This window comes from Leuciscus leuciscus (assembly GCF_965113295.1).
Source record: "Leuciscus leuciscus genome assembly, chromosome: 11".
In the NCBI taxonomy this organism is placed as follows: domain Eukaryota; kingdom Metazoa; phylum Chordata; class Actinopteri; order Cypriniformes; family Leuciscidae; genus Leuciscus; species Leuciscus leuciscus.
Genome location: NC_138735.1, coordinates 19,015,503 through 19,029,587, shown reverse-complemented (window position 1 = coordinate 19,029,587; position 14,085 = coordinate 19,015,503). Strand labels below are relative to the sequence as shown.

Below are 14,085 nucleotides of genomic sequence, written 5' to 3'. Positions count from 1 at the left end.
CCAGTTTGGAACATGATGAGAGAATTTAAAGTTTTTTGGATGAACTATTCCTTTAACATTCATGGGAAACTTTCCAGTGCCCAAAAGTTTCTTTCAATTATTCAAATGTTCAAAGGTTTCAAAATGGTTCTCCCATGTTATCGCTGCAAAACCTCCTTTTGGAACCTTACTTTTTTTTATTTTTATGTACAACGCTAGAACTTTTTTCTTTTTCCTATAACATTTTGTTTTTTGCAGTGACCGATTCAGTCCATGATTCAGACTGATTATTCCTGTGTTTGAATCAGAATGGTTCAGCACCAGTCGAGTTTGTATATGACATAGACAGCATTTTTGTACTGTCTGTCCGTTTTGCGTATGAAACAAGCTGCAAATTTGAAATAAATGTGACTAATGAATAAATGGTTCTTAAGAACCAGGGGCCAGATTTACAAAAATCTACATACTGCAAGAAAGGAGATTAATTCTATGTAGTTCGTAAGAATGTTCCTACGACTTTTTTTTTTTTTTTTTTTTTTTTTTTTAGATGTAAGAAGTTTTAAAATATTTTCTCAAGAACATATATTTTTTTCTTATAGAATATTTTTTGTTGTTATCTGAATTTATGGCGGTTCTTGCCGAAAACTCACTGATCCCTAGTAGTATTAATATGTATTATATGTAGCTAGTGTTAGTGTTAGGTTTTAGTGCTTAATATTTGTAACAACCCAATAAATGAATTAAACATCTAACTTGTCTGGATTTAAGACAAGTTGGGGTTTTTCCTAATTGTTTATTTACAAGAAATCAAATTCGTCATAAGTTTTGTCTTAAGAACAGCCTAAAAAGAAAGAAAGACAAGAACATTAAGACATTTTTGTAAGAGTAAATTTTCTTACATTTATTTTTAAGTTATTATCTTGCAAATCCAGCCCCAGTTCTTTTTAATGAGTCAAAAAGAGCCCTGAACTTGTTTGTGAGTTAGTGGTTTTAATCAGACTCACTTAGTCAATGAATCATTCAAATTTGTTATTGAGTTCACAACTGACTTTCTAAACCACAAATTATTTTTGGGTTATATCCGATCCTGCACTCTTTTCTGTTATTTATGCTTTAAGTTTGTGAAACTTAAATCTGTCTATTTCAGTCTATTCTAAGAGTTATATGACCACTTGTAATTAAAGATACATACTCACAACAGAGTTTTGTTGTAATAAATTACATGTTGGATTCAGCCATAATCAACCATGCAAAACACTCTAATCTCGTATATAGTACACATATAGTACACATCGCACGCAAATGCATCCCTTCCACTCCTTTGCTCTCTGTCACTCTCTCTTTTATCATGTCCCTTTAGTGCTCCATTTTACTCTTCATCACTCGCTGTCTCTCTACTCAACTCTTTTTATCTCCCCCTTCCTCCTCCCTGTGTCCCACTGCTCTCATCAACTCGTCTTACTGAAGGAAATCGTAATGCTCCGTCCTAGCTAAAACACAGCAGTCCCAGTTTAGCCTGGCGCCTCTCCAGCTCCAATGCTCAAGTTGATACAGCGGCTGGACATAAAGCTAGAGTTTGCAGTCTATACAGTACCTGCCTTAATACAATGTTATATCTTAAGTTATCTTAACTTGAGAGCTTTTGTCAGCTTACATTAATGTGCAATTAATTGCAATATATTCAATTATTTAATCAGCATATCACATAGTTAATTTGGTTAAAATGATTGTCAGCCCCTGTTCAGTTAAACTGATTAACGTCTTTATTTTTGTTTTATAGCCCACCGGCTGGGGACAACAAGTCAAGTTCCAGTACTCTGCCGCCAATCAAATCCAAGACCAACTTCATTGAAGCAGATAAATACTTCCTGCCGTTTGAGTTGGCCTGTCAGTCAAAATGTCCGCGCATCGTCATCACCTCTCTAGACTGTTTACAGGTCAGCGCCTTACAACAAACTCATGACAGGATGCTTCTTATGATGGGGATGTTTCATCTCATACGCTGTGTTCACGATTTTTCAGAAACTCATAGCATATGGTCACCTGACGGGGAGCGCTCCAGACAACACAACCCCAGGAAAAAAGCTCATCGACAGGATCATAGAGACTATATGTGGCTGTTTCCAAGGGCCACAGACGGATGAAGGCGTCCAGTTGCAAATTATAAAGGTCAAATATTTTTATGGGTGATTGCTCATAAACGTGGAGCAAATAATGCCATGTTTTGTTTTGTTTTTAATTCAGAAATGCTCAGGGAAACAATGCTAGCTGTAGGGAATTTGGGTGATGTTCATACAGAAAAATCAATATTGTACATCTAGAAGGTATATAGGAAGTAGCTTTAGTAAGATAATTATTAAAAATGTATTGTTATTATTATTGTAGAATAATAATTACTAGATTTTTTAAATACAAATATTTTATTATAAAATTAACCAGGAGTAGTATGATGAAAATAAAAATACTGCAATCAATGCACTAGAACACTTTCACATTTCACATCTCATCCTAAGGTGAACATTAAAATTATACAGAAAAACAGGAAAGATTCAGCAGAAAGTAAATGATTGAAATACAAAGGATCAAAACATACAAACAAACTTGTATTTAGAGCATATAAGCATGTCTTTTGTATTTGAGTATGTAGTAGAGCTGCACGATTCTGGATAAATTGAAAATCATAATGGTTTTGTTCCAAACAGAGATTCAAATTCTCCCACGACTCCTAACAGACAACTAAACAAAACAACATGTATTTTACTAGAGGTTCTGACAACATGTTAAAGTCTTTTTAAAATTTGAATGAATGAATAAATGATTCAATGACTCATTCATAAATACTTCACTTGTTTCATTACTGGATTAGAGTTGTCAAAAAGTACCGACTTTGGTACCAAGTACTCTATACTGGATGAATCAGTGTTTTTTGAACAAATGTCTTAAATGAATAATTCAATGACAAATACATTTTTTAACAGTCACTTGTCGCTGGCGTACAAATGCTGGTGTACAAATGTAATCGATACAATCGTTATTCGAAGAGCCATGTTACGTTCTAAACGTGATTTACTCTATTTTACTCTTCTGTAGACATCAGTGTTTATATCCAATGATATCTTCTGTGATAATATGAACACAGAAATAATGATACAGTGTGGCTGAAAAGACTGTTTGTGAAGCGATTTCATAGCTATACATGACATCTGCTCTCTCTGGCTCAGCGGCGGCACAAAGCGCAGATTTGAATGATCGGGTGTGATTTTGTCAAAGGTTTAACAGACACAGGCGAATCGTTGTCGTTCAGAAATGAGGTTACGTGAGTGTTTGAATCGAGATCGCGATCTTTTAATGGTTAATCGTGCAGCTCTAGTATGTAGGTACATCTCTCTGATTCTTTGTGTAGAACTGCCCTAACCTGTAGTGCTCATATTTCCATAGCGTCATTTGCCTAAGCTATTGTTTAACAAATCTCATTGTGGAATGTAGAGTGGCAGGACAAGCACGGCTCCTGAAAGCTGCTGAACTCCTTCATACGGCCGCATGTCAAGCCTAATCTGTTTGAACTTTACCGAGATTCCTGCAGCTAAAGTAATAAATAATAACGCTCCCCATATTGGCTGGATACATTCCTAGGATTACACAACTACAGTCGTGGCTTAACTTTCTCTGCGGTGACATTTGTGTTTGTTTGTTTGTTTGGCCCCCGACAGGCCTTGCTTACAGCCGTGACCTCCCAGCAAATAGAGATCCATGAAGGTACGGTGCTGCAGGCCGTGAGAACGTGCTACAACATCTATCTGGCCAGTAAGAACCTCATCAACCAGACCACGGCCAAAGCCACCCTCACGCAGATGCTGAATGTGATATTCGCCCGCATGGAGAATCAAGCAGTGAGTGCATTTGACACTTCTCCTGTGGTAATACGGGGAAATGACATCCTGATCTAACATCTCTTCTTTCTTTTTGGTTGATGCCTCTCCTCCTCCTCCCCCTCAAAATATAGCTTACAAATCACAAGATCAATTGGTCTTTGGCATCAAGAAAGCGAGATCGTCAGGTAAAGAGTGACAGGACTGCCTTGAAATTTGCTTGATCTGAAGTTTTTTCTGGTTTGTGTACATCAGCTTCATCTGTCACTCTCGCACTCTGTTTCTTTCTCTCCGATCTCTCTCAGACGTCTAGCTCCAGTCTGCTTGCCTTGGCTTCATTGCGTTTTTTTGCCTGCTGTCGTCCCCTCCATGACAAAATGAGTTCCTTTCACCTGTCTTACCATGTTTATGTGTTGTGTAAGAGCTTTCTCTCGTATGTTAGGCCCCGTTTACGCCTGGTTGTAACATCCGTCTCGGATGATTTGTTTAGAAGTGGTCAGTGAAGACAGCTGATAGTAACATATGTCTTTTGTGAACACGTTCTGCTTTTGAGGACAGATCTCTAATTTGTGATGACATATGGTGCTCTTTAGGATTGGGTTGTTTTTCTTGAAATTATGTAGATATTGTTGAGCCTTTTTGACAATATTCAGTGTACACTACCATTTAAAAGTTTGGGATCATTAAGATTTGTTCAAATGTTTTTTTAAATAAGTATTTTATGTTCACCAAGGCTGCATTTATTTGATCAAAAATACAGTTAAAATAGTACAATTGTGGAATATTATTACAATTTCAAATGACTATACGTTTCCTATTGTTTATTGCAAAGCTGTAATTTTATCATCATTACTCCAATCTTCAGAAATCATTCTAATTTACTGATTTGGCGCTCAGGAAATGTTTCTTATTATCATCAATGTTGAAAAAAGTTCTGCAGCTTAATATGTTTGTGAACATTCTCAGGATTCTTTGATGAATTTGTTTAAAATAGAATCTTTTGTAAAATTATAAATACTGCCACTTTTTGTCAATTTAATGCATCCTTGCTGAATTTAATTGTTAATTTCTTCTTTTTTTTTTAAATGTACCGACCCCAAATTTTTAAACAGAAGTGTATATCTTGAAAATTTAAGCTCTGAAATGGATTAAAGCGGAACAGAGGAACCATCATTTTAATCAAACGTTTGTTGTAGGCTCTGAATGTTTTATCAGTATAAATGGAAAAAAGAAAGAAAAGAAAAAGCACATCTAATTGAAATTTTACCCTTTTTTACTGTATGAAGATTTTTATTTATGATTTTACTTATTTTAATTTGAATGTACAATCCATTTTCATAAACCACATAAGCATTTTTATTGTAATACATAAATAATATTTTTCTGTGGAGAATTGTTTGGTATCTTTCAGAAGTGTTTAGGAAAGTCGATGGCTAAAAAAAAAAGCATATTAAAATGGGTGTGTCACATGATTGTTGTGTTCGAGGATGCGTTTTAGTGATCAGATAAAAACGTTTTAGGCCTTGGTTACAAGCGTATTTAGGTCTGTCTTTTGAGATTAGATCATCCGAGATGGATGTTGAGACCAGGAGCAAACGCGATCTGTCTCTATCTTTGTGGTTTAGATGGCTGCATGTGGATGAGGACAGTGAGGTGCAGTTTAGATGTTTCACGGTCACTGCGCTGATCAAAAGGGTGCCTCTTTGAAAGTGAGGCTTGCGGTTTTGGCACAAGCAAAACACACTGTCACACAGTTTTAGCAGTCCGGACAGAGCGTGACACATTGTGACACAGCCAGACACATCATGCATAACTAATCAGCTATACGATATTGAAGATGCATTTGTTTTGCCAACACAGACTAGACCATATCAGACCACCTAAATTCAACTGAAAGCTCTGGAGAAGGGACATCTTTGTCCCCTCATATTTTATTAATAAACATGTTACATTGAAGGTCCTTCTGGGTTTATGGATGCATCTGGGTTTATGGATGTTTATGGAACTAGGGTTCCATGGTATATTGGTACATGAAAAGTAAAAAATATAACATTTCATTCTGTCATTTATTTATAAAAACAAATCCAGGTGGTATGTTTAACAAAAGTATTTTCACTCTTTGTAATGCATAATTTAATAACTATGTTGAGATTTATTTATTTATGTCATTGTTATTTTTAGTACTGTTTTATGTATTATAACTGTAATTTATAAAACGTTAAAGGATATTATGTAAATTGAAAATAATTACTGAATCTGTTAACACTATTAGTTTTATTTGATCAATTGCTAAGTACTAAGGTATTTATTTATTTGCACATTATTTCAATTGATTTACTAAACCTTTTAACAGTCTAGTTTCATTTTATGTGTTGCTAAGCCATTAGATATTGATTTACTATCAATACCAAGGTATCGCAGGGTGGTATTGTACCAAAGCCAAAATAATTGTTAATGTTCCAGCCTTATTGATATTTATACTCTAGACATGTTCAGTTTGAAGAATAATATGTCAGTCAGTTGGTCTGAAGTTGTATTAGCTACCAGCTCCATTCAAATCCTGTGCAATTCTGTTTATGAATTTTTTTTTATTAATGATATTTGTCTTCTGAAACGGACTGTGAAATGTTTTTTTTTGACCCATGGTAAAATCATGGTTTTAGATTGCATAATGTGGCATGCTTTACGTCACTGATGGCTGGTTTATTTTGTCCCACAAAAGAAAGTCATACAGGTTTGAAACCACATGAGGGTGTGTAAATGATGGCAGAATTTTCATTTTACACGTATCGCATGTGCGTACCTCAGATTGTCATTCCAGGTGCATGTAATCAAACCACCATCTGTCTCTATGAACACAGACATTGTCTTCACGTACAGTAAGATGCTATAAAGATCCTGGTCTTGTGTTTTTGTTTTTTTGTTTTTAAATGATGGGAACAACCTGTATTCCTAAACACAATTATTTGCCTCCTGTTCAGAGAAATGGATGTACATCAGCGTGGCTTTGGGCTCCTGGTCGCCCAGGAGGGAGTCTATAAACTTCCTGATACATGTTAAAAATGACTTGACCTTTCGTGTATGTGTGTTCCAGCTGCAGGAAGCCAAGCAGATGGAGCGAGAGAGGCACAGGCAGCATTCTCCAGTCAGCCAGCAAGAACCAGAGTCTCCTGGACAGCGGCACACCGATACCCCTGGCAAAAACCTCCCCGCCGAGGCCAACGGTGGACCGGGACACCAGGGCAGCAAGGTCGAGCAGGGATCCCCACCGTACGAGAGTCCCGAGCCAGAGAACGGCACCGACTTCTGCCCTGCGGAGAATGAGCAGACGGAGGCAGACCAGGCCACAGCAGCTGCGCAAAGTAAAGAGATGCATGCGAACATTCAGGGATTAATTTAGCTTTAGGCTTCCATGTTTATGTAAATGATTATGCTAATTTCTCTAAATGACTCTAGACACCAGTGGAATATTCTATGAGAGTGCTTTCGTTATTGCCTATTCTCATAAATGTGACTAAAAATGCATGGTTTAATAGGATGTATTCAGAAAGACGTTCACAATGTTTTATCAAAAATGTTTTAATTTTCTGTGTGAAGATTTTTTTGTTCTCTTTTTAACTGTTTTTGTATTTGGTTATTGATTCCACTTACTGATGTGCCGTTAAAACCATAGTTTGTTCAAAAATTGTAATTCTGTCATCACTCGTTTCGTACCCTCATGTCATCCAAACCCATAAGACTTTGGTTAATCTTCGAAGCACAAATTAATTTATATTTAAGATGTGAATTAGAGCCTAAATTAAATCTGTTCGTCATGTAAAGCGATTGTACCTCTTCACAAGACTTGGATTAAACCACTCAATTCTTAGTATGGATTTGATTTACGACACCTTTATGACTATTTTGGATTTTCTAAATTTTGGTTACCTGGACTTTTCAACCTCTCAGGTTTCATTAAAATTATCTTCATTTGTGTTTCAAAGGTTAACCAAAGTCTTATTGATTTGAAATGATATGAGGGTACGGCACGAGTAAGTGATGGCAGAATTTTCATTCCTCTGTGTACTATCCCATTAAGTTAGTAGCATTTCTATTTTTAGTTTGTTTCTTTCCTCCTCCTCAACACTACTAGACACACAAGAGCATCTCTGATTCCTAGTCATTATAAGTTAATTATGTATTCAGACTTGACATCAGAACAGATGAGACCCCCTCTAATGATGTGACACTGTTGGAAAACTGTGTCAGTGTTTCTCAGTCTTACGTAAGATTAAATGCACCGGTTTCCATCTGAAGATCACCCAGTTACAGGCAGTATGGAGTTCCCTCTTAACAGCACTTATAAAAGTTAAATTTGGAAATGCTAACGTGGATTTAATGTGACTACACTGCGTGCTTGGAGGGAAAGTCCTCCAGTGCACAATGAACGGCTGACTAGACAGAATTAGAAGCTTAACCGTACTCTGCTGTCTTTTAGGTGCGGCAGAGCATGGGACGGAAGCCACCGTGGAAGAAGAAAGCCAGAACTATGAAGAGAAGGCACAGGAGATTGTACAGAGCATATTGCAAGAAGTCATAAACACAGTTGCTGGAGGCGAGTTGTATTCTTCTTGCTGTGAGAAGCTTAAAGGGACAATTGGACAGTTCACCCAAAAATTTGTGGTCGCACATTACCGATGATAAACATGAACCGCGCACAACATAGAATGCCTGACCAATGAAAACATTAACCAGGAGCTCTACAAAAACACAGGAGACAAGAGCACATGAGTGAATGAACACTGTCCCCTCATAACAAGAGACAAAACAATAGAGCATGTTTCATTTCTGGGTGAACTGTCTGTAAGGGAAGCAAATCTTATGTTGTTGGATAGCTAGGCTAGTGGCTGTTTGATTTTAGTAGTGGTACACTTTTAACCGTCCCATTGAACCCAGCCTGAAATCTGTTTTACCCTGTTCAGATCTTAAGGAAAGCCGTGAGGCTGAGGCTGAGCCAGCTGAGGGCATTCCAAACTCTCTGGAAGAGGAGGGAGGCTTGGGCAGCGACAACGAAAATGTTCACGCCAACGGCATCCCTGGCACACCCATTTCTGCGAGCTTCACTCCGTCCCTGCCCGACGACAGACTGTCTGTCTCCTCCAATGACACTCAGGTACCATTTTCCACTTCTGCCATGAAAGGTACAAAAGAGACAATTCTCTTGCTTTGCAGCTTGTTTACACATATGTAATTGTTTTTGACTGGATTGTGTGTCCAGAACTGTAACTACATTGATTTAACAGTTGAATTTTTCAAAATTCAATTTTAGAGTTTGTTTGCAATGTCACAAACCATGATGCCCTCTATAATGACCTAATCTTTTTGTCAAGTGTTTTGTCAACTGCTTATTGCAAAATGTTTTGTTCTTTTTGAATGAGCAGCTGGAAGTGGTAAAGCATAGACACTTTTGGAAATAAGGGTTCTCTGGTGTATTTCGGCTTTGCTTCTAATTAAAAGTCCCACGTTATACATAAAATCTGGATATTATTGGTATTTTGTGTACACAAACTGTATCTGACAGTTATTCAACATAAACTCTTGTATCTTCTCTCTGGGCTGAACCATCACAGGAAGGAAAGACTAAGAACATTATTTAACACATTTAATAAATGGATTTTTCTAGTATAGGCACAATCTTTTTATTACCTTTCTCATTATCGTATCAGCGGAATCCAATATTGTTTGACCTCTAATTCGTATTTATCAATATACAAGTAACCAATTTCAAGAGATATGTATATATTGAACAAAACACATCTTGACTGTTTTAAACTTGCAGTTACCCTGTTTTGTAGTTGAATGCAGTAATATATTATAATTTTATGCAAGTAAAATAATCTGAGACACATGATTTATTTAGATTTTTAGGTCTTAAAAACTCTTAAAATTTGGTTTTAAACGCAAAGATATTAGTGTATTTTTTAAGTGTCATAAATTGTCCAAATATTTTTGGGAGCTATTGTATGTGCTTAATAGACTATAATACCAGTTTTATGTTCTTTAGCATTTTTTATGGTTGTGGCATGTTATGTGCTCTAGATGATGATTGATTTTCCCGGCAGTTAAATGTGATTGCCGTTAGAGACTAACATGAGCATTTCTCCCACAGGATTCTGTAGCTACCACTGGTCCAGCACCAGGTGCAAAGTTTTCCCACATTCTCCAGAAGGATGCATTCTTGGTATTCCGTTCTCTCTGCAAGCTCTCCATGAAGCCCCTTTCAGACGGTCCTCCTGATCCGAAGTAAGCCTGACTTTCTAAATAAAACATCTGACTGTATACAAATGGAATTGTTTGTTTGTTGTGCCAAAAATTTAAATCTCCAGTCTGGGTTCAATTGAGTTGTGGTTTTGTGGACTCTTTTCAGATTCTAATTTTAGATCTGTAATTGGTTGGATCTCTAAAATCATTTTAGAGCAAGAGTGTTTGTAGCATCAGCCATTGTCCTTTAACAGGAGAATAGGGCTGTCACAGGGCAAGAGAGATATTCCTCCCCATCAGTTGAAAAGAAAGGGAGCCATTCATCCTGGTGTGTCTTGAGGCAGTGAGGCAGGAAGCTTGTTTCAGTGCTATTGATCACTCTTTGTCAAATGGACTGAGACCTGTTGACCCATCTTGATTTACATCAGAGCAGGACTTAGACTTTATTTATAGTGGTGCAAACTGAGGCAAACATCACTGTTATTATTGTAGATACTTTATGTTAGGGACAGTTTTTGACTAGAGGACAATAAAAGGTGCTTGAAAAGGACCTTAGCAATGCCCTGACAACCACCCAGAACACAATAGAATTGACTAGAATTGAGGCACCACTTTTAATTCACCACTGTTAACACAATCTAATTCAGAAAATGTAGGTTTAGTTTGTTCATTAGTAGACAGCATGACATATTTTGTAGCATTGTTTTGGTAGCTATTACTGTAGAGTGCTTTTGAATTCTGTTGCTGCATCGTTTTGAGATTTCCTGAAATGATTATAGTATAATATTTAAAATTCAATTCAAAAATACTTATTTAAACTTTTGCCTTAACTTTTGCCTTCTCGATGCATTAAAGTAGCTTAAATGTAACTACACCCTTGCATAATTTAGTAAATGCATATGAATATGCAAATTAGCCCCGTCTCCACTCACTCACACCAGCTCAGAGATCCACTCATTTACGATCACATGTTGACATGATTGGTTACAAGGTAGTTTGTGACGTCAGAAACACCATTGATTTCAAACCGTGATTTTGAGACTGTCTTTGGTTCACTGCAGTTTTAAGGAAAAAATACTCAACAATGGTGCTGACTTATGAATTTGCTCATGGTTTGTCTTAAACTATATTAAAAACACCACATAGGCCGAATAAATAACATTTAAAAGCTTGATTTTCACCACAGGGGGACTTTAAGATTTTTCTTTATTAAGTTAAGTTTGGCCTTGGCATAAGTATTTTAAATGGAATGCAGAATGAATACATAATTGATTAACTTCCTGCAGATCCCACGAGCTGCGGTCCAAGGTCCTCTCGCTGCAACTCCTCCTGTCCATCCTGCAGAACGCTGGGCCCATCTTCAAAACCAATGAGATGTTCATCAACGCCATCAAGCAGTACCTGTGCGTAGCGCTGTCTAAAAACGGCGTCTCCTCCGTCCCCGAAGTGTTCGAGCTGTCGCTGTCCATCTTCCTCACCCTTCTGTCCAACTTCAAGACACATCTCAAGATGCAAATTGAGGTGCCTGAACTCAGTTCCCCCTGAATTGTAATGTGTTTGTCCATCTTGCCCTGATGGCGTCAGACTGTGGAGTGTCTGTCTAGCTGACAGTGTGGATTTATTTGAGCTGTGGTTTAGGATGAAAGCTTGTAATTTTGCCTCAGTCTCTCTGTTTGTGTGTGTGTGCCTCATTCCAGACAAGTGTGCTGGGATTTATTGTTTGCAGTGTCTTGTAGTAATATTTCTCACTTCGATCAAGTTACGCAAGAGTCTTGACAACACCATCTGTTATTGACTTAGTTATGAATTTTTGAGGTTTTTAAGGGAAAAACTGTATTTTATGACCAATTTTAAAAACAAATTTTTTCTCCTTAGGTGTTTTTCAAAGAGATTTTCCTTTATATTCTGGAAACGTCCACAAGCTCATATGACCACAAGTGGATGGTCATTCAAACCCTTACCAGAATATGTGCAGGTATGAAAGGCTTTTCTTAATCTCACTTTCAAAGATATTTGAGAGATTTTCTATGAGTAATTCTATGATATTTCTTCCCTCACAGATGCCCAGAGTGTGGTAGATATCTATGTTAATTATGATTGTGACCTGAATGCTGCTAATATTTTCGAGAGGCTGGTGAATGACCTCTCAAAGATTGCACAAGGACGAGGAGGCCATGAACTGGGTACAAACCCACTTCAGGTAAACACATGGATTGGTTCACCCAAAAAATCTTTACTTCACTCACCCTTGTTTCCTTATTTAGTTAATGAGCTCACAAAAAGACATTTGAATTGCATACAGAATTGTAATTATATTTTAATTTTACTGCTTTTTTGCTCAGACTTTTGAAAAAGATTAAAAATAAAAACACAAACATTCAACCTTATATTTGCACATCTAAATATTTTGAAATATTCAAAAGTCTATTTGTTACTAAACTAAAGCAGGGGCGTAGCCAGTAATGGGCCAGGGCGGCACTGGCCCGCCCACATTACTCACTGGCCCGCCCAGGCAAGTTCGATCAAAATACATTTTTATTTTATTTTTATTATACAAATGTATTTAAGTAAAAATATATTAATATAAACCTGATTTATTGTTGACTGGTGTGTGTGTGTGTTTAATTTGTTTTCCGGAAAAAAAAACGGAACTGTTGAATCAAGTTGTAGAAAGCCTCTCTCCGGAACGTAATTGGTGGATATGGTTGCTAAGGGTTCCAAGGTTCCAACAGGACTCTCTGGGTGGCGGGCTCTGGCGGCTTTTAGTCAGCTAACTTTGCTAGCTGCTTTTTAGCCAAAAAGTTATTTGAAAAAGAACTCTGTGAGTCTTTGGACTATGATGAGATCATTTCTGTTTTGAACACTAAACCAAGGCACTTTTGCGTCTTGTTTTGTGAAATGAAACCAACAAAGGTAGGCTTGTTGTTTAACTAATTTCCTTAATTTTTGCCCGTGAAGTGATTTAAGGCGAGACATGGCAGGCAAAATCATCGTTTTTTTTTTTTTTCACTGGTCAATTTTGAGATTTTGGGCTATTTGTCTTCAATGCCTTCTTTCAGACTTGTGGTGAAAAAAAGTCCAAAATACACATTTAGGTCTTTATTTTACTACATTTTGTCTACTCTATTTGCGTCTGTAGATTTCTCCTAAATTCAACAAAAGTTGGCGTTGTAAATCAATATGCTGCTCCGCGATCGCTGTCTGCACCTGTCATCACACAAACATTGTTGAAAAGCTCTCTCTCTCTCCTGTACAATGTTGTCGGATCCAAATATGGTAATTTCCTTTAATCAGCAACCAATCGTGAAAGTACAATGGGGCATTTAACTCTAAAAGCGAAATCTCATTGGCTATGTCAATTTCTGACAATGTGATTCGTTCAGATGCATGATGTGACGTGCTCTGACATTTTGATGTGTGTTTTTGACTGGGGTTCTGTTTAATTGAAGGCCATAAATGTTGTGCTATAAGTTTTGATGTGTTTTAGGTGGTTTGTATCGTTGTTGCTGATGATTTGATAAGATATTGTGTCTGTAAATAGTTGTTTCTACTAAAAAAGTATGATTTTTTACATTACAAATCTCTAAATGCTGTTTTCTCAAAATGAGTTGTTTGTTATTCTCCGGATCAAATGAGGAAGTTTTATAAAGTTTAATTATCTATTATTTTAAAATATTACTCTATTCACCTGTAGTGTCTCACCTTAAGTTAGTGGTGTGTTGTGTATAGCTGTATGCCTTATAGGCTAGTCTACATTGTTTAGTTTAAATGAGTTGCAATTTTTTTGGCACAAAAGCTTAATTTCCACCAGGCTGATATATGGTTGATTTAACAGAAATTAGGGAGTGTGTTGTTATTTATTTCAAACCGTGCTCTGCTGATAGTTTTCATTATTTGAATTTCTTTTACTTTTAGCCTACTTTATTTTCGGGTGAACTGTCTTTGCACTGCTGACTAGCCTGAATAAAATAGACAGGTTATTGTCTATGCTGGTGGT

General features: G+C 36.9%; 1 protein-coding gene across 4 annotated transcripts in view; it reads left to right on the top strand.

Annotated features, from left to right (window-relative positions):
- The window catches only part of arfgef1 (ADP-ribosylation factor guanine nucleotide-exchange factor 1 (brefeldin A-inhibited)), a 62,626-nt gene that overhangs the window by 26,277 nt on the left and 22,264 nt on the right, over positions 1–14,085 (top strand). For 3 of the 4 annotated variants that reach the window (XM_082183860.1, XM_082183859.1, XM_082183858.1), the window contains exons 3-13: positions 1,760–1,916; positions 2,002–2,148; positions 3,690–3,869; positions 3,983–4,036; positions 6,943–7,210; positions 8,326–8,442; positions 8,810–9,000; positions 9,997–10,130; positions 11,375–11,609; positions 11,964–12,063; positions 12,149–12,288. In XM_082183860.1, the coding sequence (XP_082039986.1) occupies positions 1,760–1,916; positions 2,002–2,148; positions 3,690–3,869; positions 3,983–4,036; positions 6,943–7,210; positions 8,326–8,442; positions 8,810–9,000; positions 9,997–10,130; positions 11,375–11,609; positions 11,964–12,063; positions 12,149–12,288 (1,723 nt within the window). The remainder of the gene's footprint in view (positions 1–1,759; positions 1,917–2,001; positions 2,149–3,689; positions 3,870–3,982; positions 4,037–6,942; positions 7,211–8,325; positions 8,443–8,809; positions 9,001–9,996; positions 10,131–11,374; positions 11,610–11,963; positions 12,064–12,148; positions 12,289–14,085) is intronic. The other variant, XM_082183861.1, reaches the window with a different exon arrangement.